The 26189-nt window shown below is 41.8% G+C and overlaps 2 protein-coding genes across 7 annotated transcripts in view; both read right to left on the minus strand.

The window, feature by feature from the left end:
* LOC125455413 (intelectin-1-like) overlaps window positions 1–26167 on the minus strand; it is a 46259-nt gene extending 20092 nt beyond the window's left edge. The window contains exon 1 of the mRNA XM_048537325.2: window positions 26074–26167. The gene's annotated coding sequence lies outside the window, so the exon portion shown is untranslated. The remainder of the gene's footprint in view (window positions 1–26073) is intronic.
* On the minus strand, window positions 1034–26189 carry LOC125455414 (EEF1A lysine methyltransferase 3-like). Of its 6 annotated transcripts, none has more exons than XM_048537327.1 (4): window positions 25381–25693; window positions 6979–7273; window positions 4819–4930; window positions 1034–1545 (listed from the first exon to the last, which is right to left on the minus strand). In XM_048537327.1, exons 1-4 carry the CDS (start codon window positions 25518–25520, stop codon window positions 1133–1135), a joined length of 960 nt encoding a protein of 319 aa, XP_048393284.1. In that variant the 5' UTR covers window positions 25521–25693; the 3' UTR covers window positions 1034–1132. The 6 variants fall into 6 exon arrangements, with proteins under 6 accessions (XP_048393284.1, XP_048393285.1, XP_048393287.1 ...); XM_048537328.2 differs by lacking the exon at window positions 25381–25693 and adding an exon at window positions 24063–24312 and having other exon boundaries at window positions 6979–7269; XM_048537330.2 differs by lacking the exon at window positions 25381–25693 and adding an exon at window positions 26074–26189 and having other exon boundaries at window positions 1035–1545.

Consider the following 26189-nt stretch of genomic DNA (forward strand, 5'->3'; position numbering starts at 1 on the left):
CCTTACTTGGGATGAATTTAATTACAGAAAGATAGCTAAATTGAGAACACTACCCTCATTTTGCAGTCATATTTAGATTCCTGATTTCTTACACAAAGAGAGAAAATGTGCGAAAGATGTCAAAATATTGGGATGTTCAATACTTTTCATATATATATTTCACAATATGTGGTCAAGAAAAAACTGTTTTTATTTGCATAAAGTTAACTCTAGCTCCTGGAGTGAAGTAGGGTAATATTTGAGGGGCGCAGATTTGACAGACACAGATTTGGGGAGTAATATTGGTGGGGCAGAAACCTTGAATGGGGTGCAGGGCATTTCCAGGCCAAGGGAGAAAGACAACAGGAGAGGCTGTCAGTGTGTGTGCATGTGTGTGGCGTGTACATGAGAGAGAGAGAGAGAGAGAGTAGAAAGAGAAAGAGTGGAAAAAGACAGACAGACAGACAGACAGAGAGAGAGAGAGAGAGAGAGAGACCGCGTCCTATGGTGGAAACATAAAATAAACTGAGTCTATTTTCGTTTGAGTTAAGAAGAATGAGAGGTAATTTCATTCACACAAGCAAAATTCTTACAGGGATCAACAGCTTAGGTAATGGAAATACTTTTGCCTGAGTTGGAAGTTCTAGAATCGGGGACAGTCTCAGAAAAATGGGCAGATCATTTAAGACTGTGGTGAGGATGCACTTCTTCTCAGAGGGTTTTTTTTGGAATTCTCTGTTGCAAAAGGTTGTGGAGTTCAGTCATTAAATATCTTGAAGACTAAGCTCAATGGATTTCTATGTATTACAGAGATAGCAGAGGAAAGCTATGTTGAAGTGGATGATTAGCCATGATCTTATGAAATGGTAGAGCAGTATCGAAGGGTTGAGTGGCTTTTCTCCACCCGCATTCTTAAGTAAGAGCCACCTTCCTATAGAGCAGATAAGTGGGAGAGACACCACCAAAGAGCCAGCACCGAAAGGATGGCCATCTTCTGTGCTGTACAAGATAACAAGGCGTAGAGCTGGATGAACACAGTAGGCCAAGCAGCATCTTAGGAGCCTGCTGTGTTCATCCAGCTCTATACCTTGTTATCTTTGATTCTCCAGCATCTGCAGTTCCTATAATTTCTGTGCTGTACAGTTCTCTGATTCTACATCAAAGGGTCATCTTTCTTCACTGGATTCAACTTGCTAATCTTGTACACACTGATATTTTTATCCTCCACTCTGTGGACAAGTTCACAGTTAAAATGCTTAGGCAAAACCTCCTCATGGAAAGAAGTGGAGTGGTTCCCTCTGCGTAATTTGGTAGAGAGGTAAATGATGGTCGGTCCATAGCTGAGATGCAGCAGAGTCTTTAACAGCAATGGGTAGACGAGGGAGGTGTACACAATATCCGCACCCAGGATGAAATCGTAGTCAGTTGGAAAGTTGATATGGTCCTTACCCCAGGAAAGTGCGCAGACCTTTGAACGATGCCTACAGTCTGCGGGTATGTTGACAGAGACATTATGTTCTATCTGGCTCAACACATTCTCTTTGTCTGTCATGGTAACATCTCCACCTGACGCGAAGAATGAAACATTATCAGATGGAATATTATCATTCCCATTTATGTGATAAATCAATTTCCAAACTTGACTGATCACAGAGAAAATGTTTGCGTTCTAAGCTGACGTAATGGAGACTGGCACACAGCGTTGGTTATACATAGGGTTTTGAAGTGCAGAGTCTGTGCCATGCTGAGACTGTGATGTCAGGGTGGCTAAAGTGTACTGTAATCAGACCCTCTTATCTTCAGAATGCAGCTTTGCATTTGAACTGATTTAGCCAAACACAACCCACATCAAGGTGGCAAAAAGCCAATCAGCCTGGAAAACCTAGCTGTGGATAATACTTCTAGTGGTGAACAATCAGTAAACATAAATTTACACAAGGACAAATTTGAACTAACGTAACACTTTATATTGTATTGGTATGTGTTGAAAAGAGCAACAAAATGTACAGCAATGGAAAAGAACAGAAAAAAATTGGGGTGAATGGATAGCAAACAAAAATCCAGCACAGACCTAATGAGGCAAATTGCCTCCTTCTGTAAAATATGCAAATATTTTATAACTTCTCCCAGTCCAGAAATTGTTTTTTTTTTAATCAAAAGATCAAGGTAGCACTATTGTATGGCATTTCTAGCTTTCTGAAATTAAAAACTTTCAAAACAAATCTTAAAGAAATTATTATCTGATGGCAGACCTCATTTACTGCTGCACTGTCATCTGCCCTTGTGCATTACTGTTGTATACATTGTCTACAAGTGATAATGTGGCAAAAGCCCTTTAAATCTACAGGATGTTTTGGTTCTGCTGTATCTAATTACTCTCTTCAAAAACACAGGGTAAAATTAACCAGGAAGAAATCTATTCCAATACTTATTCTTGACGTACTCAGCACTCACATGTGTTCTCTGGTATTCAGCATTTTGTAGTTATTCACAGCAGATGGAGACAACAATTCAAATTTTGCATACTTAGGAACTAATGCTGGTATATTCTGACTCTTGTGATCAAATACCGTGATCTCAGTGTTACATTAAAAGGACATAGAAAACAATTTGCTTAAGTGCTGATAGTCTGTCCCCAGCTGTCCTTGTCACACTATATTTTTAAATAGGTTGTAGTGTAACATTACTGCAGGTGTTATTAATATCTTCTGAGAGAACATTCCTGCAAAGCTGGGTTCATGGCAGAGCCAAAAACATTTAAAATATTCAAAGTAGTATTTTTCACTCTCTATGAGGAGGCTGCTCAAATCAATATCTTTCCCAACATAAAGGAGGTGTGTGTGTGTGCGCGCGCGTGCATGTGTGTGTACCTGTCTGTCCATCTGTGCATATGTATGCTTCCTACATTGCAGTTCTTTTGTCAATTAATGCAAACCATAAATGCTAATTGCTGACAGACCGTTTCCTTTCTTTATTGCACTGTGTGCAGCTTTGCAATCCTCTCGTCATTTTAATGATTTTAAAATATTGCACATTAGTGTCACTACTAATTGTGATATAATCATGCTTACGCTTTAAACCCTGTTTGTAATATGACCTAGTTAGAAGTAATTTGATCGGAAAAAAAATGTGGTTTGAGGTGTTAGTTACTCTGGAGGTTTTAACAGTGAATAAATGGTCAAAAAGCTAAAACACCAGCAGGAATTTAAGTGACATATGAAACCTGCTATGTGAATAATGAGTATCTCTATGAAATTGCAGAAGCGATGAGACAATAATCAGTCAGACCCTCTGGTTGGAGCCAGCTGATTGGACTGAGAGTCCTTCTCTGGCTTCTGGTTGTTGTCGTCTTTGCAATTTATTGTCCTTGGATGATGTGGTAACCCTATCAGCTCATCCCTAACAGATGGAAAACTGTTTCTAAGACAGCAGAGAATAGTGCCTCACCAGCAAAATCTTCTAACCGGACACATCCAGCTTGCCAGTCTCAAAATCAACTAATTAAAATTTTCAACTTAGCAGCCTTAAGTGGCAAATAGCATGATCATGTGAAGCAAAACACTGATGAGCGACCCTTTCTAACAAATCGATATGTTGATGGATCAGTATAGTACACGACAAAGTTTACAAACAGAGAATATCAATATCCAAAAGAAAGCGTCATTATCAAAAGATCAGGGTAGCGCTATTGTGTGGCATTTCTAGCTTTCTGAAATTAAAAACTTTCAAAACAAATCTTAAAGAAATTATTGTCTGATGGCAGAGCTCAATTACTGCTGCACTGTCATTTGCCCTTGTGCATTACTGTTGTATACATTGTCTACAAGTGATAATGTGGCAAAAGCCCTTTAAATCTACAGGATGTTTTAGTTCTGCTGTATCTAATTACTCTCTTCAAAAACACAGGGTAAAATTAACTAGGAAGAAATCTATTCCAATACTTATCCTTGAGGTACTCAGCACTCAAATGTGTTCTCTAGTATTCAGTATTTTGTATCACAGAAGAGCTCTACCCTACTAACAGTTTATTTCGGGCTTTGCATAGTTCTGCTGGGGACCCTGAATGCGTGTTGAAGAACCCAATCCAAAATTTGGGCAGCATGCTTCCAACACTTAATGTGCCTGTATGGCATGTCCATGGTCCTGGATGCTGATATGTCATTTTAGGGCACAAAGCATGTGATTTGTTTCTTGGCCTGTGCATAAAATTGCAGACTGTTTGAGATGGAATTGCAGAATATTTGGGATTGAAAGGTAACATCATATTAATAACAAGGTTGTCCTCTGAGGAGAGTTTCGTTTGATGGTGTCTGCATTTACTGGAGTTTGGAAGGATCTGATTGAAATATATAAAATTGTAACAGGGGTGAACAGATTAGATACTGGAAGGGTGTTTTCTCTGGTGGGGTGATCTAGAGCCAGTGGATACAGTCTCAAGATGCAGAGCAGACCATTTAGGACTGAGAATGAGGATTTTTATTCCCTCTCAAAGGATCATGAAACCAGTAGAAATGTCTACCAGAAAATCACTGAATATATTCAAGAAATAAACAGGTACTTTTTTTTATTTTACAGGCAGCAAATGCTAAGGGAGCACATGGGAGTATGGTGCATTGAAATAGAGAATCAGCCATGATGTCTGCGTGTGTATGAATATATGTGTGCATGTGTATGTATGTTTGTCTGTGCATGTATATATGTGTATACGTGTGTGTGTGTCATCTGCATGCGTGTGCATGTACGTGTGCACGTGTGTGTTATATGCAATTGACATCTTCTTCACCATTGCACATTATCTTTCGCATTATAATCTAAGTCTGCAATCGCACTTTAACTCACCCAACAGAACAGCTAGAATACCCACAATTCCAGTTCCAGACCCTAGTTCAATCACCTTCCTCCCAGTAAAACTTATCTTCTCTTGTTCAAAGTACTGACAAAGAACCAGGGCCTGGAAAGAAAAATCAGACTGTCACATCAGAATAAATTAATTGAAAAAATGATTTAAAAAACTCTTATTGTAGCTATTAGTGGGTGTTGGGGAGGGGAGTCTTGGAGATATGGGTACAAACAATTCCCTGTAATGATTCAGGGAGCTGGGAATGGGAGGTTTGCTTACCTATCAAACACATGCATTTCAAGCAGCTCTGTGACGCCGCACTCTGTGCTCTACGGTCTATTCCCCGTGATGCACACCGAGGCAAACATCAGTTGCGCCTGGAGGACCATCAATTTGGTGAAAGACGCTCTTTGGTCTGCCCGAAACTTGTTGATCTTCCAGAACAAGGAGTTGACCCCGACCGCGTATTGCAGACTGGCACATTCCAAGGCCGAGGGCTACATGCTGAGGGACACACTAAAACTTGGGGCAGCTGCTGCCAAGGTGCAGTGGGGAAAGACCACTGTAAATATTAGTATTCCATACTTAAGCGAGGTCTTTGGTTTTTTTGGATAGGGTCAAAGTCCAATGTTTTTACTTACTCGACAGGCAACTGCACAGAACTGAATTACATTTGTGACTATGTATATATACAAACAGAGTTTTACGCATAAAGTATATTTTTGAAATAATAAATATCAAACATATGCATTTCCCAGTGGATTCGGAGCAACATATGATCAAGTCGATTAAAAGCACCATTAACATTGCTGTGCTAAAGGACGGGAGCGACCACAGTGAAGAGGAGGCCTGTGTTCAGAGGTTAGGGAAATTGCTGAGCTAATTTTCTTTTTAGAGTGCATATAGAAGGCTGTAAGATTTAAGAACTGGAAGTCTATAGTGATGGTGTTGGGTGGAGTGGGTGTTGGAGGGGGCAAGAGCTGCTGACCGTCTAACGAAAGTTAATGAGCGTGAATCGGAAGGATGAATGACCAAGTTACGGAATAAACAGCGCAGTTGTGGCTGAGCTGCTCTTTATTGGGAGGAAAGGTCAGAAGCAAACCGACTTGACAGTGACAAAGGTGTGCATGAAGATAGGAAGGAAAATGAGTGATGTTCTACCTGGTGTGATGAAGTCATCTTTCTGATGGAGGTAAGCAAAGCCCAGCTTGTCAACACGGTGTATCATCTGGTTCAGCCTGGGCCAGTTTCTTGAAGCTAATGTAAGACTTTCGAGCTCAAAGAATAGGTGCATGTGATTCTATACATTGGCTATGTATAACAATACAGATTGTTTAGAATAGAAAAGTAATGAAATGGCAGGACTGCCCTCTGAGGAGAACTTGATTTGACTGTGCCTTTATTCTAAATTCAGTAATACACAAATAGCATTGGTAATGGATCAAATTGATGAAGAGTTTGGTTGTCCTGGTGTTTAGGCAGAGTAAGCTATGACTCATGTTTAACTCACTGTCACATCTCTTCCAGACTGCTTGTTTCAAAACAGTTCCTCCAGGTTGAGAGATGATGCTTCAAGTGGAGATCCATTTAGTGTCGCAAGAGCTTTGGGTTCAAATCTTTGGTCTGTACCCAACTGCATTATTACAGACCTGGCTGCACCAGGGATTTTATATTTCTTCTAAGCACCACTTGGTTGATGAAAAGAAAAACAGTCAAGTCTCCCATTGTTAAATCAGTGACTAATTCAGAATATTAACAGAGCAGGGGAGTTAATCTTAACATTGGCTTGGCCATTTCTGGAGGAAATCACAAAATATTTTTTGCAAATAGGTATAGGGTCCATTAAACTTCTCAATTCTGAGCTTGTTGAATCTTATTAAGGCAGTATATCAAGAGATATAGAGAAAGGTGGTGTAAATAAAATTAAGGAATTGGATCAGCCACAATCTAATAGAACAGAGGAACATAATTGAATGGCTGAATAGTCTTCTCCTGTTCCTATTTATTTTCAATGTGGTCAGTGTGGAGAGGGGTGAGCTAGTTGAAATACATTGCAATCTACTACAGGCATTTGAATATAATATGTACATGACAGTCATAGAAGGATCATTTCTGCCAGCCTAAACAATGGGGTTGGCATCCAAGGCCAAGTGACTTACAGCTTCCCACACAGTGGCGGAGAATCCCAAATTGCCACCAAAGTGTCGAGCGATGTTTAGAATGTGTCCGCAGAATTGGAACTGCTTCTCAGAGATGAAAGGCTGTGGAAAGAGCCATTCAATGGTTTTGGAAGTGCGGCCAGTATTTTCCCGGCACTGGAAGCTCACCATCCTCTTGAACCTTTCCTTGAAACTTTCCTGGTTGCTGGTGGCTGCATTCTCAACACTGGGGAGATTCTGGCCTGAAGCCTGACTCTGGCTTGGCTCAGTTGGAGCTTGACTTGAGTGAGCCTGTCTGATTGAAAAAGACGAAACTGTAAACTGGAAAAGTCATGAAATTGAGAAAATCAATAGGCGAGGTGAAACCAACTTTTTAAAATCAAGTCGGCCCCACTTTAATGATGTCAAGGAAGCAGCAGTGGCAATCTGACCTAACCACAGTCCTCAATGTTTCCAACATCACCTCTTCACTCCTAATCACTACCATAACCTCTCTCCACAGAAGAGTGGAGAAGCTAAAAAAGAAAAATATTAGACTGAATAACAAATAAATACTTTGAAAAATTCCTCTCTTACATCCCTCTGTCACTATCCACTGATAAAATCAATCAATCCAAGAGATCACTTAGAATATGTATTATCCAGAAAGACAACTTCAGTCACTTTCAATCTGAAGGCATCCTTACTCCAGTCAAGAATGAGTCCAGCTCTGTCCTAAAATGATGCAGGCAATTGGCACTCACTACAAACATCTTCCATCCATTCCAGAGGATTACCATTCACTGGGACTGGAAAAAATAAATCACCTAATACTCTGTCTAGCCCTAATCTTACATAGCTCAAATTCACTTCTACTGGCTAATAAACTGAAATAATCTATTAATAGGTATGGTAACCAGTTAGTGATTTTCCAGACCTTCACCAGGACAAATCATTACATTTTAAATAAATTAAGGTCAATGGACCAAAATGATGAACTGGGTTTCTTCACATTAGTAATAAATCTTGGAGCTGTCCTCTGGCCTTCTCCAAAACCATTATCTCACCAAAACCGACGAAATTAATGAGAAAAGGCACTTTTGGTTTATACTGTAAAATTCAGTTAACAGAACACAATATTTAATTATAATTTTCCTACTTCAATCATGAATCTATTGTGATCTATGTAAAATAACAGCAAAATATCTTTACCCTCTTTCAGTAATTTTTCTTGAAAGTGATACATGTTCTCTATTTTGACCACACTAACAGTCCCAGCATTACGTTTATCTAATTTAAATGTCATTTGCAAATGTGCAGTTCACTGCTGAAACACCACTACCTTTTTTTGCATTTGATTGTACTCCCCTACTGTCTTAAACTTTGTGCAATGTCTAGTTTACTCCTTTGTTTAAAAAAAAATGTCAGTATAACACCAAAGTCAAGACCCATTATGTCATGCACATTGAGGTTAATTAACATGGAATGTTTGAATGTTTGGAAGTTTAAATGCTTGGAAAAGAACTCCAGAATTTGCTAGCAGCCTTTGAGTTTAATAAAGGTGATTGTCAAACTTGAAGTGTGCACAATTTTCCCCAGTAGAAATTAAAAGCTTGTTAGAAATTATGCATTTTGTAACAAAGGGCAATCATATTTTGAAACTACATGTAATTCATGGCTCAGTAAATGTGTTTAATTATATAATAGGCAGCTAAAAAGACTTATTTATTGTCTGAAGAAGATATATTTTGCTGAAGCTTTTCATCTTGAACTCATTGCTGATTGATTTTCAAATGGTCTATAATTAGTAGAAGTGATGCAATGGAGAATAAGACTATAAGACCATAAGAGATAAAAATGTACTGTTAATGATGCCTGATAATTACATTTCAATCTTTTTTTAAGCATTCAGTCTAAATTTTACATCAGTTACATTCTTTTTATTGGATCAAGGCAATATAATTTGCCACCAGAGTCAACTTGTCAACCAATTAGTACTCACATTTCATTCACAGAGAGAATATAGTACATAGAACATAGAACAGTACAGGCCCTTCGGCCCACGATGTTGTGCCAAACTTTTACTCTAAACCCAAATTATATCTTACCTCCACCCCTACCTTATACTATCATCCATATGCCTATCTAATAGACACTTAAATGCCCCTAGTGAGGCCAACTCCACTACCCTCTCTGGTGATGCTTTCCACGCCCCTTCCACTCTCTAAGTAAAGGACATATCTCTGACATCTCCCCTATATCTATCTCTACTCACTTTAAAACTATGCCCCCTCACAATAGCTACCTCCACCATAGTAAAATGTCTCTGGCTGTCCACTCTATCTATACCTCTGATCATTTGGTACACCTCTAACAAGTCACCTCTCATCCTTCATCGTTCTAAACAGAAAAGCCCTAGTGCTCTCAACCTTTCCTCATAAGACCTTCCCTACATTCCAGGCAACATCCTGGTAAATCTCCTCTGCACCTCTTCCAACACTTCCGCATGTTTCCTGTACTGAGGCGACCGGAACTGGACACAATACTCCAGATGTGGCTGAACCAGGCTTCTGTATAGCTGGAGCATAACTTCACAGCTCTTGAACTCAATCCCTCTATTACCGAAAGCTAACACATCATACGCCTTCTTAACAACTCTATCCACCAAGGTGGCAGCTTTCCGGGAAGCTGAAATATATATTCAATATATTGTTTTCCTTTGGTATTTATTACAAATTGTCCTTGAGTACAAGATAAAAATCTTTGATAAACTGTGTCTTTTTTCAGTAAGACTTAAGCCCGGCCCTACCAAATGACTAAAATTTTACTTGTAGTTCTAGCTGGTGTTACTTTATCTGAAAAATTATTCAGATTATCAAGTATATGTTGAGAACAATGGTAATGTGAGTGCTAAGATTACTATCTAGGTCAAATAATCTGATCTGCTTTTTGAACTGTCGCTCTTTGTCCGCATTCATTCAGCAATTACAATAAGAAGTGATCAGATATCTTTATTGCCTAGAACTGACTGATGAAGTGATATGCTTCAATTTGTGGAGCAGGCTCAGAGTCAGACTGCTCCTAAGGCCTATGTCTCATGAGAGAGATCAGAGAAAGAAGCCAATGGAGGTACTGAAAGGAATATGAAAGAGGTCCAAAGATCACCATGAAGCTCCAACGGCAATCAAGCAATCACACAAGGACGGTCAGAGGTGTAAAACAAATGAAAAACTCTTTTAGGGAAATCAAAGAGTCAGTCTGAGGAATTAGAGCAGTGAAAGGATAATGCAAAGGCTCAAAAGAAGAATCAGTGAATATAAAGGAAATATAGTGTATTCAAAAGCAGAACTGACAGGAACAAGAGGAGAAACAGACTGAAAAAGAAGAATCAGAAACAGAAAAAGGAACAATAAGAAATACACTGAAAACTAGAGCAGATGGAATATTCAGAGGTAGAGCAACAAAGTTAGAAGGAACAATAGGTGACTTGGAAAGTTCACATGGAATATCAAAGGTGGAAGAAAATAATTAGAAGTGGCTTAACCAGGTCCTAGGATTCAGTTCAGAGGCAGAAAAAGGAGTTAGAAGCAGTAAAAGGAGAAAGAAAGGCAAAACAGAGACCAACAGAAGTGTTGAAAGAGGAAACAAATCAAAAAATTGGTGGCAGGAACACCGGGAGCAGAAACAGCAAATCAGCGACCAGTGATTTGAAAAGGAACTTAGAGGCACTAAGAGGACAAGTGGAGGATCCAAAACAAAGAATCCAAATCAATTAGAATCAATTTGAATCTAATTTTTTGAATCAATTAGAATCACATTTGAATCAATTAATAAGGAAACAGTGCCAGCAAATCCAGAACAGAAAGTCAATGGAAGAATCAGTGAAACATTGAATATTTGGTTGGGGGTTTGGGGGTGACGGGCTAATGAATCAAATGCTGAAAAAGGAGTTGGAGAGGTTTTAATTTACTTGTAACCGTTACTTCATTGAATTAAACTTTGGGCTCAGAGTTGATAAGGGGAATTGAGAGAATCAAATGGACAATAGACCACCAAATGGATGGTAGTGGTACAAAGGTGATTTTGGCAATCCACACTTTTAAAATTCTGAGGACATGTGTTTGAACCCCACCATGACAGAGGGTTAAACTTGAATTGAATAAAAGTTGGTCTGGTGGTGACTGCATAAACACTCACTTGGAATTAAACTCAATATTTGCAAGTCTCCTGAATTAAACTCATCTGGAATATCTGTGTCCATAAAATCTCTGAAAGTTTAAACTTTTGAATCATTCTCTGTGGGTGGGGAAATCCTCCATTGTCACAAATTAGATAGACTCCTTGTCTGGCATCCAGTTTTAATGAGGAAAAAAATTCTCCAACTAAACATTTGTACCGGGTACATCATCAAAATCACCAACAGCCCACAAACTCCATCCCCTAGCAATCAGTTCTATACCTCACACTGTCAAATAGCCAATTCTGGAACTTATTGATCACTGTATTGATGTCATATTTGGTTCTGAGGTGGCTTCCAAGCATATACCAATGCTATCACTACATCTGCCAGTGTAGCATTGTCCAATTTCCTGAGCCCTTGACTCATCAGTTGCTGAAACCCTCCTCTATGTATTTGTTATCAAAATCTTGAGTATTCTCACACCTTATCTTCCAGGATTCAAGGTTCTATGAACCATAAATTGATATCATTCATGATTCTGCTCCTATTTGGCATAAAGACCATTTCATCATTCATGCCTGTGGTCTTCAATGGAAACTGGTTAAAGAAGTGTAAATGTTTCTCCTTACTTTCAAACTTTTCCACTGAATCACCCCTGCCCATCTCTGTAATCTTCCAAGACCCTTCATTTTTTAGAGGTGCCTGCACTCCACCCACTCTGTCCTCTTTCGCAAATTCAATTTTAATCCATCCACTATTGGTGACCATATTTTCAACAGCCTGGGCCTCTTTCTATTCTTTTATGACACTTTTCTTTGAAAAAGTATTCATGCATCTCCCTTAATGTCTGTTATGTGATTTGAGAATATACATCATTGGTTTGAGAATTGTTTTATAACAACCATGTGAGCATAAGGAATATTTTATTATGTCAAAGATACTACACTCCAAAATTCCTTTCTCTGCTTCTGAGTATCCTTTTGGATCCTTCAAGTCCTGTTTTGCATTTTTGTTTCTTTTTGCTTTAGCAGTTTCTGGCTCTTCCTTTTGGATCTCTGCTTTTCCTCTTGTCACTTTTCAATGTTCTTCTTAGATCTGATAAGTTTTATTTGTACTGTCTGACTCAATTTTAAATTGTTGTTGGCGTTATCCAGAAAATAAACAAAAGCAGGTTACTTGCTGAGATATCCACTATGCTAATATAAATATGCGTCTATCTATACAACATGAACTGCAGTGGTTCAAATAGGCAGCCCCCGCCACCTTCTCAAGGGCAGCTAGGGAAAGGAAATTAAAGTTGTCCCATGAGTGAATTAAGAAAGAATGGACCTGACTACGTAATGCTTAAGTGACTACTTTGCATGGCAGGATATGTTATTAGGCTGGAGAGGGTGCAGAAGAGTTTTACCAGGATGTTACCATGAATGGAGGGTTTCAGTTACAAGGAGAGACTGGATAGGCTGGAACTTCTTTCACTGGAGCATAGAATGTTGAGAAGTGGCCTTGCAGAGGCTTATGAAATCATAGGGTGTGTAGATAAAGTGAATGGCAGGTGTTTTTACACTAGGGTTGGGGTTTCCAAAGCTGGGGGCATTTTTTAAGGTAAGAGGAGAACGATTTAGAAAACACATGAGGACCAATTTTTTTTTTAAAACACAGTGATTTGTGCATGAAATGAACTTCCAGAGGAAGTGATGGATTCAGGTAGAGTTACAATGTTTAAAAAAAACATTTAGACAAGTACATGAACAAAAAATGTTTGGAGGGGTATGGGCCAAGCACAAGCAGGTGGGACTAGTTTAGTTCGGGATTATAGTCAGTATACTGAACGGTCTGTTTCCATGCTGTATGACTGTTACTTTATATTCTTACACTCACCAAAGAAGTCCAATGGGTCAACTCATTTGAGCTATTGAAGTTGATCTCAAGCAATGATTTTACATTTAGGGATAATGCCCTTAGAAATTAATGAAGATATGTTAATCGTCACTACTTATTTAAGCCTCAAGTTCATTTTTGTTAAGCCATTTAATACTTTACTAACTAATGACTTCTGTCCTGTGAGTTTCCCATCTTGCTCAATAAGATTACTCAAAGACACTGCTCAAGTCCTGACAACTGCACATACAGAAAGTGCCGTTAGTTGGGGCAACTTGAGCTCTGAGGTTTGAAGCTTCATAAGCAGCTGTTCCCCCTGTGGTGCACCCACAAGTTTGTAAGATTCATGGACAACATACTTATAGATACAACCATGCTGCAACAAAAGGATATGTTGGCAGAGAGGGAATGGAGGACTATTGAATAAGGGAGGACCAGGCATGTATTCTGATCTAAATCCTGGTGAGAAATATTCTTCCTACGTGAAACACACCTAGGGTCACCATAATGGCCGGATTACCAACATAGAGAGCTGGAGGAAGAGTAGCAAAATAGAGTAATATAAAATACTTCAACCAAGAAAAGAAATAGGCATTTCTGTTGCTGCAGATGTGAATTCAGGGCTACATTATGTCACTATCCTGCCCAGAGTCCAACAAACAACTTCAGAGCAATGTGAGGAAGGGCAAAAAAACAAATTTGCTAGAAAAGCTCAGCAGGTCTGGCAGCATCTGTGAAGGAAAAAACAGAGTTAATGTTTCAGATCCAGTGACCCTTCAAGGGCAAGGTCATTAAACAACCATTGGTCACGGTGCAAGTTGAAAGGAAAAATGGCAGGCAAAGTTTTAGTAGAGCAATGATCTGCAATTAAAGAGGAGATTATTTGTGCACACCTGATGTATATTCTTACAATGTGCATAGATAACACCAAAAATGGCCATACTCCCTGGATGAAAAACAAAATCTAAAAAAAAGTAAGATGAAGCAATAAATTAGTGCATATGATAGCTGCCACTTATCAAAATTCATACTTAGAATGTGGGCATCCCTGACTGAGCCAACAACAATTGGCTGTCTGTAATTATCCTGAAGAAGGTGATAGTGAGCTGTGTTCTTGAACCATTGCAGTTCATCTGGTGTAGGTACACCCATAACTGGGGTGGCAGAAATTACAGTAGGCCAAATGGATTCCTTCTGTGCTGTCAGCATTTCTATAACTCTTTGTCCGTATTAAGTAGAAAGAATCAGTTGTGGCAGACTACTTGTGTTTCCTGTGCAATTGAGGAGCTGTTGGGACTGCCACGCTGTGTGGCTCATGTCATCTCCACACACTATAGCACTGAGGCTGACCCCGAGAGTGGCCCTCAATGAACCACCAAGGCTAGTCCTCAGTTATTCCAGAATACAGAAAATCCCTTGTGCCAATATCTAACGAATTCCCAGCCACATTACTCAGCCTTGAAAGAACTAAATCGAAGTATCAGTCCACTAAAAAAAAAATCAGATATTGACATGCGACATTATGTTTGCTCCATCATAACTTCTATTGCACTCTGGTTGATGTCTTCATATCAGTGAAGGCCATATTTTCATCCTTTTCTTAACACAGTAGTCCCTCAATACAGAGAAATGCTGTTACGATGTATATGATGGGTGGTGGGTGGTGAGTAATGCCAAGCACTTCTACTATGATCAGCTCCCGCTCTTCCCTCGTTTCCATTAGTCAAAATCTCACCAGATTTAAGTTGTGCTGTTAATTCTTAAAGTGGGTGGAAAATATGTTTTTTTTTCATTGAAAGCATCCAAGTTAGTCCCAAGAAATGGGGAGGGATGAATACTACTGATCAGGTAACGGCAAATCATTTTAAAAGGCTATGGAGAACATAGAACATAGAACATAGAACACTACAGCACAGAACAGGCCCTTCAGCCCACAATGTTGTGCCGACCATTGATCCTCATGTATGCACCCTCAAATTTCTGTGACCATATACATGTCCAGCAGTCTCTTAAATGACCCCAATGACCTTGCTTCCACAACTGCTGCTGGCAACGCATTCCATGCTCTCACAACTCTCTGCGTAAAGAACCTGCCTCTGACATCCCCTCTATACTTTCCACCAACCAGCTTAAAACTATGACCCCTCGTGCTAGCCATTTCTGCCCTGGGAAATAGTCTCTGGTTATCAACTCTATCTATGCCTCTCATTATCTTGTATACCTCAATTAGGTCCCCTCTCCTCCTCCTTTTCTCCAAAGAAAAGAGACCGAGCTCAGTCAACCTCTCTTCATAAGATAAGCCCTCCAGTCCAGGCAGCATCCTGGTAAACCTCCTCTGAACCCTCTCCAAAGCATCCACATCTTTCTTATAATAGGGCGCCCAGAACTGGACGCAGTATTCCAAGTGCGGTCTAACCAAAGTTTTATAGAGCTGCAACAAGATCTCACGACTCTTAAACTCAATCCCCCTGTTAATGAAAGCCAAAACACCATATGCTTTCTTAACAACCCTGTCCACTTGGGTGGCCATTTTAAGGGATCTATGTATCTGCACACCAAGATCCCTCTGTTCCTCCACGCTGCCAAGAATCCTATCCTTAATCCTGTACTCAGCTTTCAAATTCGACCTTCCAAAATGCATCACCTCGCATTTATCCAGGTTGAACTCCATCTGCCACCTCTCGGCCCATCTCTGCGTCCTGTCAATGTCCCGCTGCAGCCTACAACAGCCCTCTACACTGTCAACGACACCTCCGACCTTTGTGTCGTCTGCAAACTTGCTGACCCATCCTTCAATTCCCTCGTCCAAGTCATTAATAAAAATTACAAACAGTAGAGGCCCAAGGACAGAGCCCTGTGGAACTCCACTCACCACTGACTTCCAGGCAGAATATTTTCCTTCTACTACCACTCGCTGTCTTCTGTTGGCCAGCCAATTCTGTATCCAAGCAGCTAAGTTCCCCTGTATCCCATTCCTCCTGACCTTCTGAATGAGCCTACCATGGGGAACCTTATCAAATGCCTTACTGAAGTCCATATACACCACATCCACAGCTCGACCCTCATCAACCTTTCTAGTCACATCCTCAAAAAACTCGATAAGGTTTGTAAGGCATGACCTACCCCTCACAAAGCCGTGTTGACTGTATTTGATCAAGCCATGCTCTTCCAGATGGTCATAAATCTTATCCCTCAGAATCCTTTCTAACACCTTGCAGACGACAGACGTGAGACTTACCGGTCTATAATTGCCGGGGATTTCCCTATTTCCTTTCTTGAAGAGAGGAATTACATTTGCCTCTCTCCAGTCCTCAGGTACGACTCCAGTGGAGAGCGAGGATGCAAAGATCTTCGCAAGTGGCGAAGCAATTGCATTTCTCGCTTCCCAAAGCAGCCGAGGACAAATCTGATCCGGGCCTGGCGACTTGTCAATCTTAATGTTTGACAAAATTTTCAGCACATCAGCTTCGTCTATCTCTATCCATTCCAGCATGCACACCTGCTCTTCAAAGGTTTCATTCACTACAAAGTTGGTTTCTTTCGTAAAGACAGAAGCAAAAAACTCATTTAGGGCTTCCCCTACCTCCTCAGGCTCCACACACAAGTTCCCTATGCTATCCCTGATCGGCCCTACTCTTTCTTTGACCATTCTCTTATTCCTCACGTAAGTGGAAAATGCCTTTGTGTTTTCCCGGATTCCTTCTGCCAAGCCTTTCTCGTGCCCCCTCCTGGCTCTCCTCAGACCATTTTTGAACTCCTTCCTTGCCTGCATGTAATCCTCTCTAGCTGAACTTGACCCTAGCTTCCTCCACCTTATGTAAGCTACCTTCTTCCTTTTCACTAGAAGCTCCACCGCTCTCGTCATCCAAGGTTCCTTAATCTTACCCCTTCTTGCCTGTCTCAGAGGGACATATTTACTCATCACTCCCAACAACTGTTCCTTAAACCGTCTCCACATGTCTATAGTTCCCTTACCATGGAACAACTGCTCCCAGTCCATGCTTCCTAACTCATGTCTAATCGCATCATAGTTTCCTCTTCCCCAATTAAATATCCTCCCATTCTGCCTAATCCTCTCCTTCTCCATAGCTATGTAGAATGTGAGGCAGTTATGGTCACTATCACCAAAATGCTCTCCCACCACAAGATCTGATACCTGCCCCGGCTCGTTTCCGAGCACCAAGTCTAGAATGGCCTCTCCCCTCGTCGGCCTGTCAACGTACTGCGTTAGGAAACCCTCCTGAACACACCTTACAAAAACAGCTCCATTCAAATCTTCTGCTCGAAGGAGGTTCCAATCAATATTAGGAAAGTTAAAGTCACCCATTACAACAACCCTACTGCGTGCACACTTTTCCAAAATCTGTTGACCTATGCTTTCTTCAATCTCCCTGCTGCTATTGGGGGGCCTGTAGTAAACCCCTAACGAGGTGACTACTCCCTTGCTGTTCCTAATTTCCACCCATACTGACTCAGTAGGCAGATCTTCCTCGACAAAGGAAGCTTCTGTAGCTGTGATACCCTCTGGGCTGGAGAGTGGGACTAGCTGGGTAGCTCTTTCTGAATCCAGTGCCGTCATAGTGTCAGAGTTATAAGTCCATGTTCGGGGCCAAACTAAACTAGTCCCAGCCTGCTCTTGACCTTTATTCCCCCACCGCCCCCCACAGACCTTTCCCATTCATTTAGTTATCAAAATGTCTTTTAAACTCTGTAATTGTACCCACATCCACCACTTCCTCAGAAAGATCATTCCACACATGAACCGACCTCTGTGTAAAAAAACCATTCATGTCTTTTTAAAATCTCTCTCCTCTCACCTTAAAAATGTATTCCCTAATCTTGAAATACCCCAACTTAGGAAAAAGACACTAACCATTAACCTTATCTATACCCCTCATGATCTTACAAACTTTCGTAAGGTCACCTCTCAACCTCCTTCCTTCTGAAAGGTAAAATTCTATGCCTCCATGAACCTATAACAGACTCAGGTTGCGCTGCTGTCTGGCGAGGTAGAACGATGATCTTGGACAGAGCAGCTTGTTGAAATGTAAAGTTGGTTTCTTTCCCCCGCTGTGTTACCTGATAGAGCACTGTTGCACAGTTACCAGCTAATCTTCAAGCAATTTGCATTGATTGAATTTAGATTACTATTCAGCATTTCAATTCAATTCTACAGATGCGTGGAATGGCCGGCTGTCGTGAAATTTTTTCATTAACATATTGTGTTTTATTATTGCTAACAAAGTATGGAGCTGGATGAACACAACAGGCTAAGCTGGTGGTACCGCAGCGTCTGCTGTGGCTGTACAGGCCCACACGGGAGTGACAGTCTTGGTTACAGCGACTGCATTTGTGGACACTCTCCTCCACTGTTGCCGTGTTGCTTTCTTTCTGTCAAGCACGCTTTTCCTCAGTGGCAAGCCTCAGTTTCTTCTCTCCTCGCTCCAGCCCTCTGCGTCGTTCCCGTCTCCAGCATGAACGATCTTTTGCAACGTCTTCCCATCTCTCGACGTCCAGGTCCATTGACTTCATGCCCCTTTTGCAGACGTCCTTGAAACGAAGATGAGGTTGTCCTCGTGCTCTCTTGCCACTGGCCAATTCGCCGTACAGCACATCTTTCGGGAACCTACCCAGAAACCTGCCATTAACTGCATTAATCCTGCCCTTGTTTGTTTTAGGCCCAAAACATCAGCTTTTGTGCTCCCAAGATGCTGCTTGGCCTGCTGTGTTCATCCAGCTCCAAACTTTGTTATCTTGGATCTCCAGCATCTGCAGTTCCCATTATCTCTCGTGTTTTATTATTCTTGTTTATCAAGGGACAGCGCACAGGACAGTCCCACGCCCACAACTATTCTGATTCAGTCAAGGAAGCAGAAATTACTGTTTCTCTGCTCCATGGGGCCTGGAGAGCAGAGCACTGTGATATACACCAGACGTCACTGGTATCTGTCTACCCGAGTCTGCGGAGCTCTGTTTAAGAAGACCATATGGGCACCGATGTGTGTCCCTCCACCCAGATTCAGAATTGTCCAGACTCCATCAACATGTGACACTAGCAGCTGTCAAATACTGAACTTTCTGTCACTTTATGGTGTGCCGTGTCTGGATCCAGGCCACCGCTGTGAAATATCAGCGTTAATTCAGGTAGGCCCACTCCCCAAAGCATGTGCTCGTTCCTGGTTCACTTTCCCTTTCAGGATGCTCCATTTCAGTAGTTTCCGGATGTGGAGGGAATGAATTCAGGTCCCCAGTTTAAACGAGGCCAGCTCCGACATGGCCTACTTTTCGTTCTTTATGCTTTCTCCAAATTGTCATTCTTTCTGGTTTCACTTGAAATCCGGGTGTAACTTGGCTGCTTCAGTTTTTTTTCTAAAAGCGAGTATAGTGTTGCTTCTTCGATCAGCGTTAAATTTGCATCCGTTATGCACAATCACCCACGTCTCCTGCGTGTCGGGTAATGTCAGCTTGATTTTATTCTTAAGATTCTACAATGTCTTGCTGTCCTCTTGTTACTGCCTGGAGACAGGAGCCTAATCGGTCGAGTGTGGTCCCCAACCATCCAGTGTCACTTATACAAAGTTTATTTTTGTACTTGTACAAAGTTAGCTATTCAATGGCTTACCAAACTTCATACACAATTTTGACCAGAATATCTTCTCTGATCAGTAATTACAAGGGAAGAATTAACAAGTACCAAAAGATGACCCTGAGTTTTGAAGGAGAGTCTGGTTGGACTCAAAATGTTAACACTGTTTCTCTTTCCGCACATGCTGCAAAGCGTGCTGAGCTTCCCACCACCGTCTGTTTATACTGGTTCTGACGATTGGTCCAGGCTCGCTAACTAGATCCGATTTCTCTGCAGTTTTCTACTCACTTACTAAATGTTGAGATCAGAGAGTCTTAACATCATAATATATTCGGCCCAGCAAGTTTGTTCTATCATTCATTGAGGATATGACTGATCTGATAACTCTCAACTCGACGTTCCTGCCTTTCCATCACAACCTTTAATTCCCTTACTGATTAAAAAAAATCTCTGCCTTAGATATACTTAATGTCACAGACTCTCTATAGTAAGGAGTTCTGCAGATTCACCACCTTCAGAGAAACGAAATTCTTTTCATCTCTATCTTAAGTAGGCAACCTCTTATTCTGAGATTCTCTGCTCTCAGACCCTTCCACAAGGGGAAACAGCATCTTCATATCGATCCTGTCAAGATCCCTAAGAGTCTTGTTTGTTTCAGGAAGGTTGCCTGTCATTCTTCTAAATTCAGAATGAGTATAGGCCCAAAGTACTCAAACTCTTTCATTATCAACCTCGTATCAACAAAAAGATAGTTCCTCCACATCTACTATCAACCGAGTGAACCCTCTCTGGACTACCTCTAATACCAGTTTACCTTTCCTTAGGTAAGGATCCAAAACTGTTCACTATATTCCAGCTATGAACTAACGTGCCTTGTGTAATTTTAGCAAGCCTCCCTACTTTAAGATTCCATACCTGTTGAAACGACGACCAGCATTCCATTTGCCTTCCCTATTATGCACTGAACTTGGATGAGCTTTATGTGATTCGTGCACAATGACTCCCAAATCCATCTGTCTGTGCCTTTCTGCAGTCTTTCTCCATTTAAGTAATGTTCAGCTCCTCTGCTCTTCCTGGGAAACCTCACATTTTAGCACATTGCATTTCACCTGCTACTTTTTTGCCCATTCTTCCTCTGTAGTTCTGAAGCTTCAATCTTAGTGCTTATCGTTGACAGATGATTTTTTTTTTACAGACCGAATCACTTTTGTGCTTGTTCTCTAAGAGTGGTAAGATTCTTAAATTGTAAATATTGAAGGAATGTCTTGATGCTGTCATATGGAACTAGTAGGGAGCAGTCTGAGATTTAAAAAAGGAGTAAGACTACTGTCCAGATCCTCTTTAAAGACACCATTACAGAGATTGTCAGTGCCTTATACTCAGTTGCTAACACAAAATAAGCAGCATCCTGCTTAAGGTAAGAGCGTTTTCTTAATCCATTGGCAAGTAGATTTCCTCACTCCAGAAGTGTGTCCTGAAAATCCCTGACGTGAAAGAGGATGGTAGCACAAACCGAGTCAAAGAGAGCAAAAGGGCAGACAGCTTTATACAACAGGATGGGTGATGAGGTCTGCTCCTGCAACAGTACCCACACACTGGGTTAATATCATCAAGCTGGTGTGGATTCAATGGAATGAGGTTAGAGATAATGAATAAACAGGCTACAAAGAGTCTGAAATTGGGCCACCATGGCATTCCAAAGTTTTGCTGCTGAAAGAGGGAAAGAATAGCCCTTCATGCATATTCCCTGTTGTTGCAGCAAACACTATCTAAAGAATATCCATTCAATTCTCACAGTTTGAGATCATCATGACAAGCAGACAGGGACAAAGTATCTCTCCCCAAGAAAAATTTCAGTTTGTTCATTTCTCCCTCTCAAGTGATTTGTAATGTCCTCTCTGGGGATTAATTCCATCCTTCATAGGCAACACAGCAGGCCACATAAGTAGAAAGTGCAAAAACTTTTCTCACAGAAATGAAATGAAAAGGAAGGCAGTATTGGTTAGGTTAACTAGCACCCTTCAGAGGCCATGGAAATGGAGCCAAAAGTATGCTTTGAATAAATGAATGAGAACTCACATTTTCCCAGTGACTTCCACAACCAATAGACAACCCAAAGTGCATTACAAGTAAGCTGAAGATACTGGTGCACCACTGTGGCTCAGTGGGGTTAGCACTGATGCCTCAGAGTGCCAGGGACCCAGACGACTGTCTGTGTGGAGTTTGCACATTCTCCTCACGTCAGCATGAGTTTCCTCTGGGTGCTCCGGTTTCCTCCCACAGTCCAAAGCTGTGCAGGTTCGGTGGATTGGCCATGCTAAATTACCCGTAGAGTTTAGGGCTGTGCAGATTTGTTAGGTTATAAGTCTGGGTGGAATGCTCCCAGGGTTCGTGTGAACTTGTTTGGCTGAAGGGCCTGTTTCCACACTGTAGGGATTCTACCATCCACGACCTGATACAATATAGGGCAGCCCACAATGAAAGCACAGGAAAATCCCTAAACACCTGCATTTCACCTCTTGTTTCTTGATGGTTTCAAGTTTGAGTGGAATGACAGCACCTCAGACAGTTCACCGCATTGCGTTGGGAGCTTTCTGTCGTCATGTCTCTGTGCTAAGCCCCGAAGCCGTGTCTCTTGGTGAGGGGGCGACCTCCTCATTCTACGCTTGAGGTTAATTGGCCGAACCATATCCATCACGAGAAGGGAGATACATAACAGAAAGGGGTGAATGAGAGAGGGGTTTGTGCATTGTAGTTTTGCAGTGAACATCATGGTGGTGAAGCAGAGCGTTTTGTGGTCTGTTTAGGTTTGCAGTTACATTGAACAATCATTGGATTTCAACTGGAAGGCTGTACTCCCTGGTGGTGGTAGCCAATGGGTCGCCTGGGCTGGTCGGAGTGGACTACTTGGACAGAAGGGTCTGCTCCCATGCCGTATGATTCTAGTTCGTTAACCTCTATGTAGGGCTACTACAGTTCAAAAATGCGATTCTACCAAGCACGCTCACAAGTCATAAAGTCCTAAATAATGAGCTAAAGATAACCGACTCAATAAAATGCTGTGACCAGGCGAAGCAGGTGTCAGACGTATTCATAGACTGAAATGGTTTCCATTTCGCCCAGCGCTGGAATAGAAACTGGGGCTTAATTTTCACAAGGTCTTTAACGTGAGAGCACGTCCTAAAGCCCTTAACAATAGTAATTTAGCACAAGGCTTTCTGGCACCGAGACGTGCCAGGAGAAATTTGTGTTCAAGAGGAGGAATGATTTGGAGAGGGAATTCAGAGTCTGAGCTAAGGTATCTGTAAGCAGAGCAGACAAGCGTAGGCACATTAAAACCAGGGGTGTACAGAATGCTAGAATCTGGAGTATGGACAGCTGTAAGGTTTATTGTTGGTCATTTATAGGGTCATTGCAGGACAGATATGAATAAAACAAATGCAGTCCCATCCAGCTAGAGAGTTTAACAGGGAGTTGGCTTGGGTGGTCTGCTCAATTGAATGTTGTGGACAGATTGAGGAAGAGATGGGGCTGTTTATCCTGGTCATTGTCACAGCTTTTAACAATGGCATTTTAAGCATTGCCCTGGGAGTCTGATTGGCGGAATCGGAGGAAACAAGGATACGAATTTGAGGAACCAAATCTCATTGAAGGCTTTTGGAAACAGAAGGGAGGTTGGGCTATGACTATCAGGGAGGTATTTTGTAGCGATGAGGGGAGCAAAAGATTTGGACAATATTAGCTGAGAGAGTCAGTCAATGACGACGGGTTGGCTGCGTCTCAGGCGCAGTTCAAGGCCACACAAAACATTGTTAGAGTTGGAATGGAGTCTGGAGTTTAGGACACGCGAAACAGGGAGGGTGAGTGTGAAGGCTGCCCGAAGGGCAAGGGAATGAAGTTGTACAAGGAGCTGAAAGGATGGGCTCGATCTCGGCGATTAACGGGTAATCAACAACACTGAGGGACTCCGCCAGCTCCGGTCGATAATAGTGCAGCTCAACATTTTCGAGGTACCGAGATATTTGCTAGTCAGGCCTTAATCTGTGACTGATTCCAAAGCACAGCTAAAATGGCGCTGGTAGAATGGTGTGGTACGTTTTCCGGTGATTTATTTATAAAATCTGAAGTTGCCTTCATATTAGTCCCATTATGTGCAACCCATGGGCATTGGTGGCTAATGATCCCGTTGTATTTGCTTTGTCCAATCATTTCAGAGTGAGCAGTGGCTTATTCTCGGTTATTTGTGCGGTTTGAGCATTAACCATTAGTCAGGACCATGTAATTGCAGTAGTCTGATTCCGGGTGCTAGCAAGTCCTCAAGAAGAGGAAAGATTGAGTGAGGACTCTATGGACCTAGCGGTTAGGATGTACTCCGATTCAAGTGAAGAGCCAAGTTTCTGATATCATTTCGCCCACCAACTACAAACGGACAATATCCGTTTTGAATGTATATATACTCACTGTGAAGGAGCAATTACACCGAGTGACTTTGGTGAAAGAGTGATTGATACCGATTGATTCATCAGGTAAGAATGCGATGTTATTTCCAGAGATTGCTGGGGGAAAAATACTCAGCAGGTCCGGCAGCATCATTGGAGAGAAAGCACAGTTTCGGGTCCAGTGAATTGTACCATCGTAAAGGTACAATTATTAACCTGTACATGCTTCAGGCATCATAGATCACTGGTTAGGAGCTCCTGCTGACTGACTAGGGCACATTTCACTAGTAGGTAGTTTTTACAACACTTACAGGATCCCTACAGTGTGGAAGCAAGACATTTAGCCCACAGCGACCCTCGACAAGCATCCCACTCAGAGGCACTCCACTACCGTATGCCTGTAACCCTGCATTTCCCACGACTAATCCACCTAAACAACACATCCCTAGACACAGCCATTTAGCATGGCTAATCCCTTTAACCTGCACAATTTTAGACAGTGGAAGGAAACTGGAGCGCCTGGAGGAAACCCACGCAGACACGGTGAGAATGATCAATCTCCACACAGACGCCAGAGGGTGGAATCGAACCTGGTCCCTGGCACGGTGAGACACAAGTTGCTAAACTGATCCACTACTTGCACAGTAAGACTGACGTTGCTTTTCACGGTATATGTTTACAAACACTTCACTCCTGGCTGCTGTGTATAACAGCCCCGGCTACAAAGCCAAGTCTGCGATACATCACATCATTCTGCCATTTTAACGCAGATATAAAGTAGTTAGATCTTTAAAATACACTCGCAAGTTGCCAGTGGCTACTGCAGGTTGTTGTTCATGGCTGCGTGAAACCATATTCAACCTTTTTCATTGAACCAGGAATGGAAGGCTCCGGTTCTAAAACTTTTTTGTTGTTTGCTGGGTTGAATGGGGTGCAATGATAAGCTTCCAACTGTTGGCCGCGACAACTCCCTTAGATCGAATTTATTGGAATTAATAAAGACGTGGCAATCCTTGTCGAACAGCAAGTTATACCCACTCCTTGTTCACCAGGGGACAGATTCCTAGGCTGAGGAGGGAATGGAAAAAAAGTGGGATGCTCAAATCATACATTTAAAAACTTTTTTTGGTTCCTCGGCATTCTCCCTGTTATGTCGTACGACAGCTAGCTTTAATAGAGAATGCATTTTTTTCGCCTGCTAAATAAATGACAGGCTCCAGAGAGGTTAAATTTACGAAGTTACTTTGCTTCCACATTCACACGTCATTTTCTTGTACTCACTGAAAGGCAAAGTGACTCACCTCCAGTTTCTGCACAGCTTGGCTCTAATTGTCACTCACCTTACTGAAGATTCGCCGCCGTCCGGAGCACCTTCCTTACCACATGAATGAGAGGCTGGAAGAATAAGGCTTTTGTTTTCCCCAAACATTTGGGAGGGGAGGGGGTACATTATTTTACCCCCAGGAGGGCCACACAGCATGCAATTAAACTTACAAAATTAGGCATATGCTGTTAAGCTCCAAAACAAACCGGCCTCAGTGTCGGCAGGGTAAAAAGAGTTAGAGCATTTCTGACAAACAAAAATGTTAAGAAAACGGGTTGGATGAATGTTCAATGCCTGGCCGCAGCCAGATTCGCCTTGTGTCCCAATACACTGTAACATCACTTGGAGGCGAGACGGAGGAATGCCAAACGTGGACCAATTAGCAGTACTCTGGGGGAAGTGGGGGGATGGGGGGTGTGGGTGGTGCGGGGAAGGGTGGAAGTAACTGTGGCCATACCTGATTCACTGGACCCGAAATTTTCAGGAAATGGAGTAGAGTCCGTTAGACAGGGCTCGCCAGCGGCATCTCCGCCTTGCTTTCCCCCATTCATTTATTCTGAGAGTTTCAAGCGTGGCAAATACAATGGCCGAGAAGGGAATGCTACACAGGCTAGAAACGCTCGATCGCTAGAGAGAAAATTTTTAAAAAGTCGGTGCAGCGAAGGGAGAGTGTATTCGACTCCACTCCGCGTTGTGCCTCCTCATTTACCTCATCCTTCTACACGGGAATTTAAACCGGCTTGTGGTGTCCTTACAGCCTCACTGTGAAGCTGACTTTTGTCCCACCAAGAGATTCTCGTTGCCTGAAGGTTTGAAAAGATGCAG

Source organism: Stegostoma tigrinum, chromosome 10, assembly GCF_030684315.1.
Source record: "Stegostoma tigrinum isolate sSteTig4 chromosome 10, sSteTig4.hap1, whole genome shotgun sequence".
Classification (NCBI taxonomy): Eukaryota; Metazoa; Chordata; class Chondrichthyes; order Orectolobiformes; family Stegostomatidae; genus Stegostoma; species Stegostoma tigrinum.

What these genes read in the sequence shown, in the direction of transcription:
- LOC125455414 (XM_048537327.1), bottom strand. Translation starts at nt 25,520, where the DNA reads ATGCTGTGTGGCCCTCCTGGGGGTAAAATAATGTACCCCCTCCCCTCC. An exon ending in GGCGGCGAATCTTCAGTAAG is followed by an intron (nt 7,274 to 25,380) that starts GTGAGTGACAAT and finishes TTTTTCAATCAG; the next exon opens with ACAGGCTCACTCAAGTCAAG. An exon ending in TATTCTAGCTGTTCTGTTGG is followed by an intron (nt 1,546 to 4,818) that starts GTGAGTTAAAGT and finishes TCTTCGCGTCAG; the next exon opens with GTGGAGATGTTACCATGACA.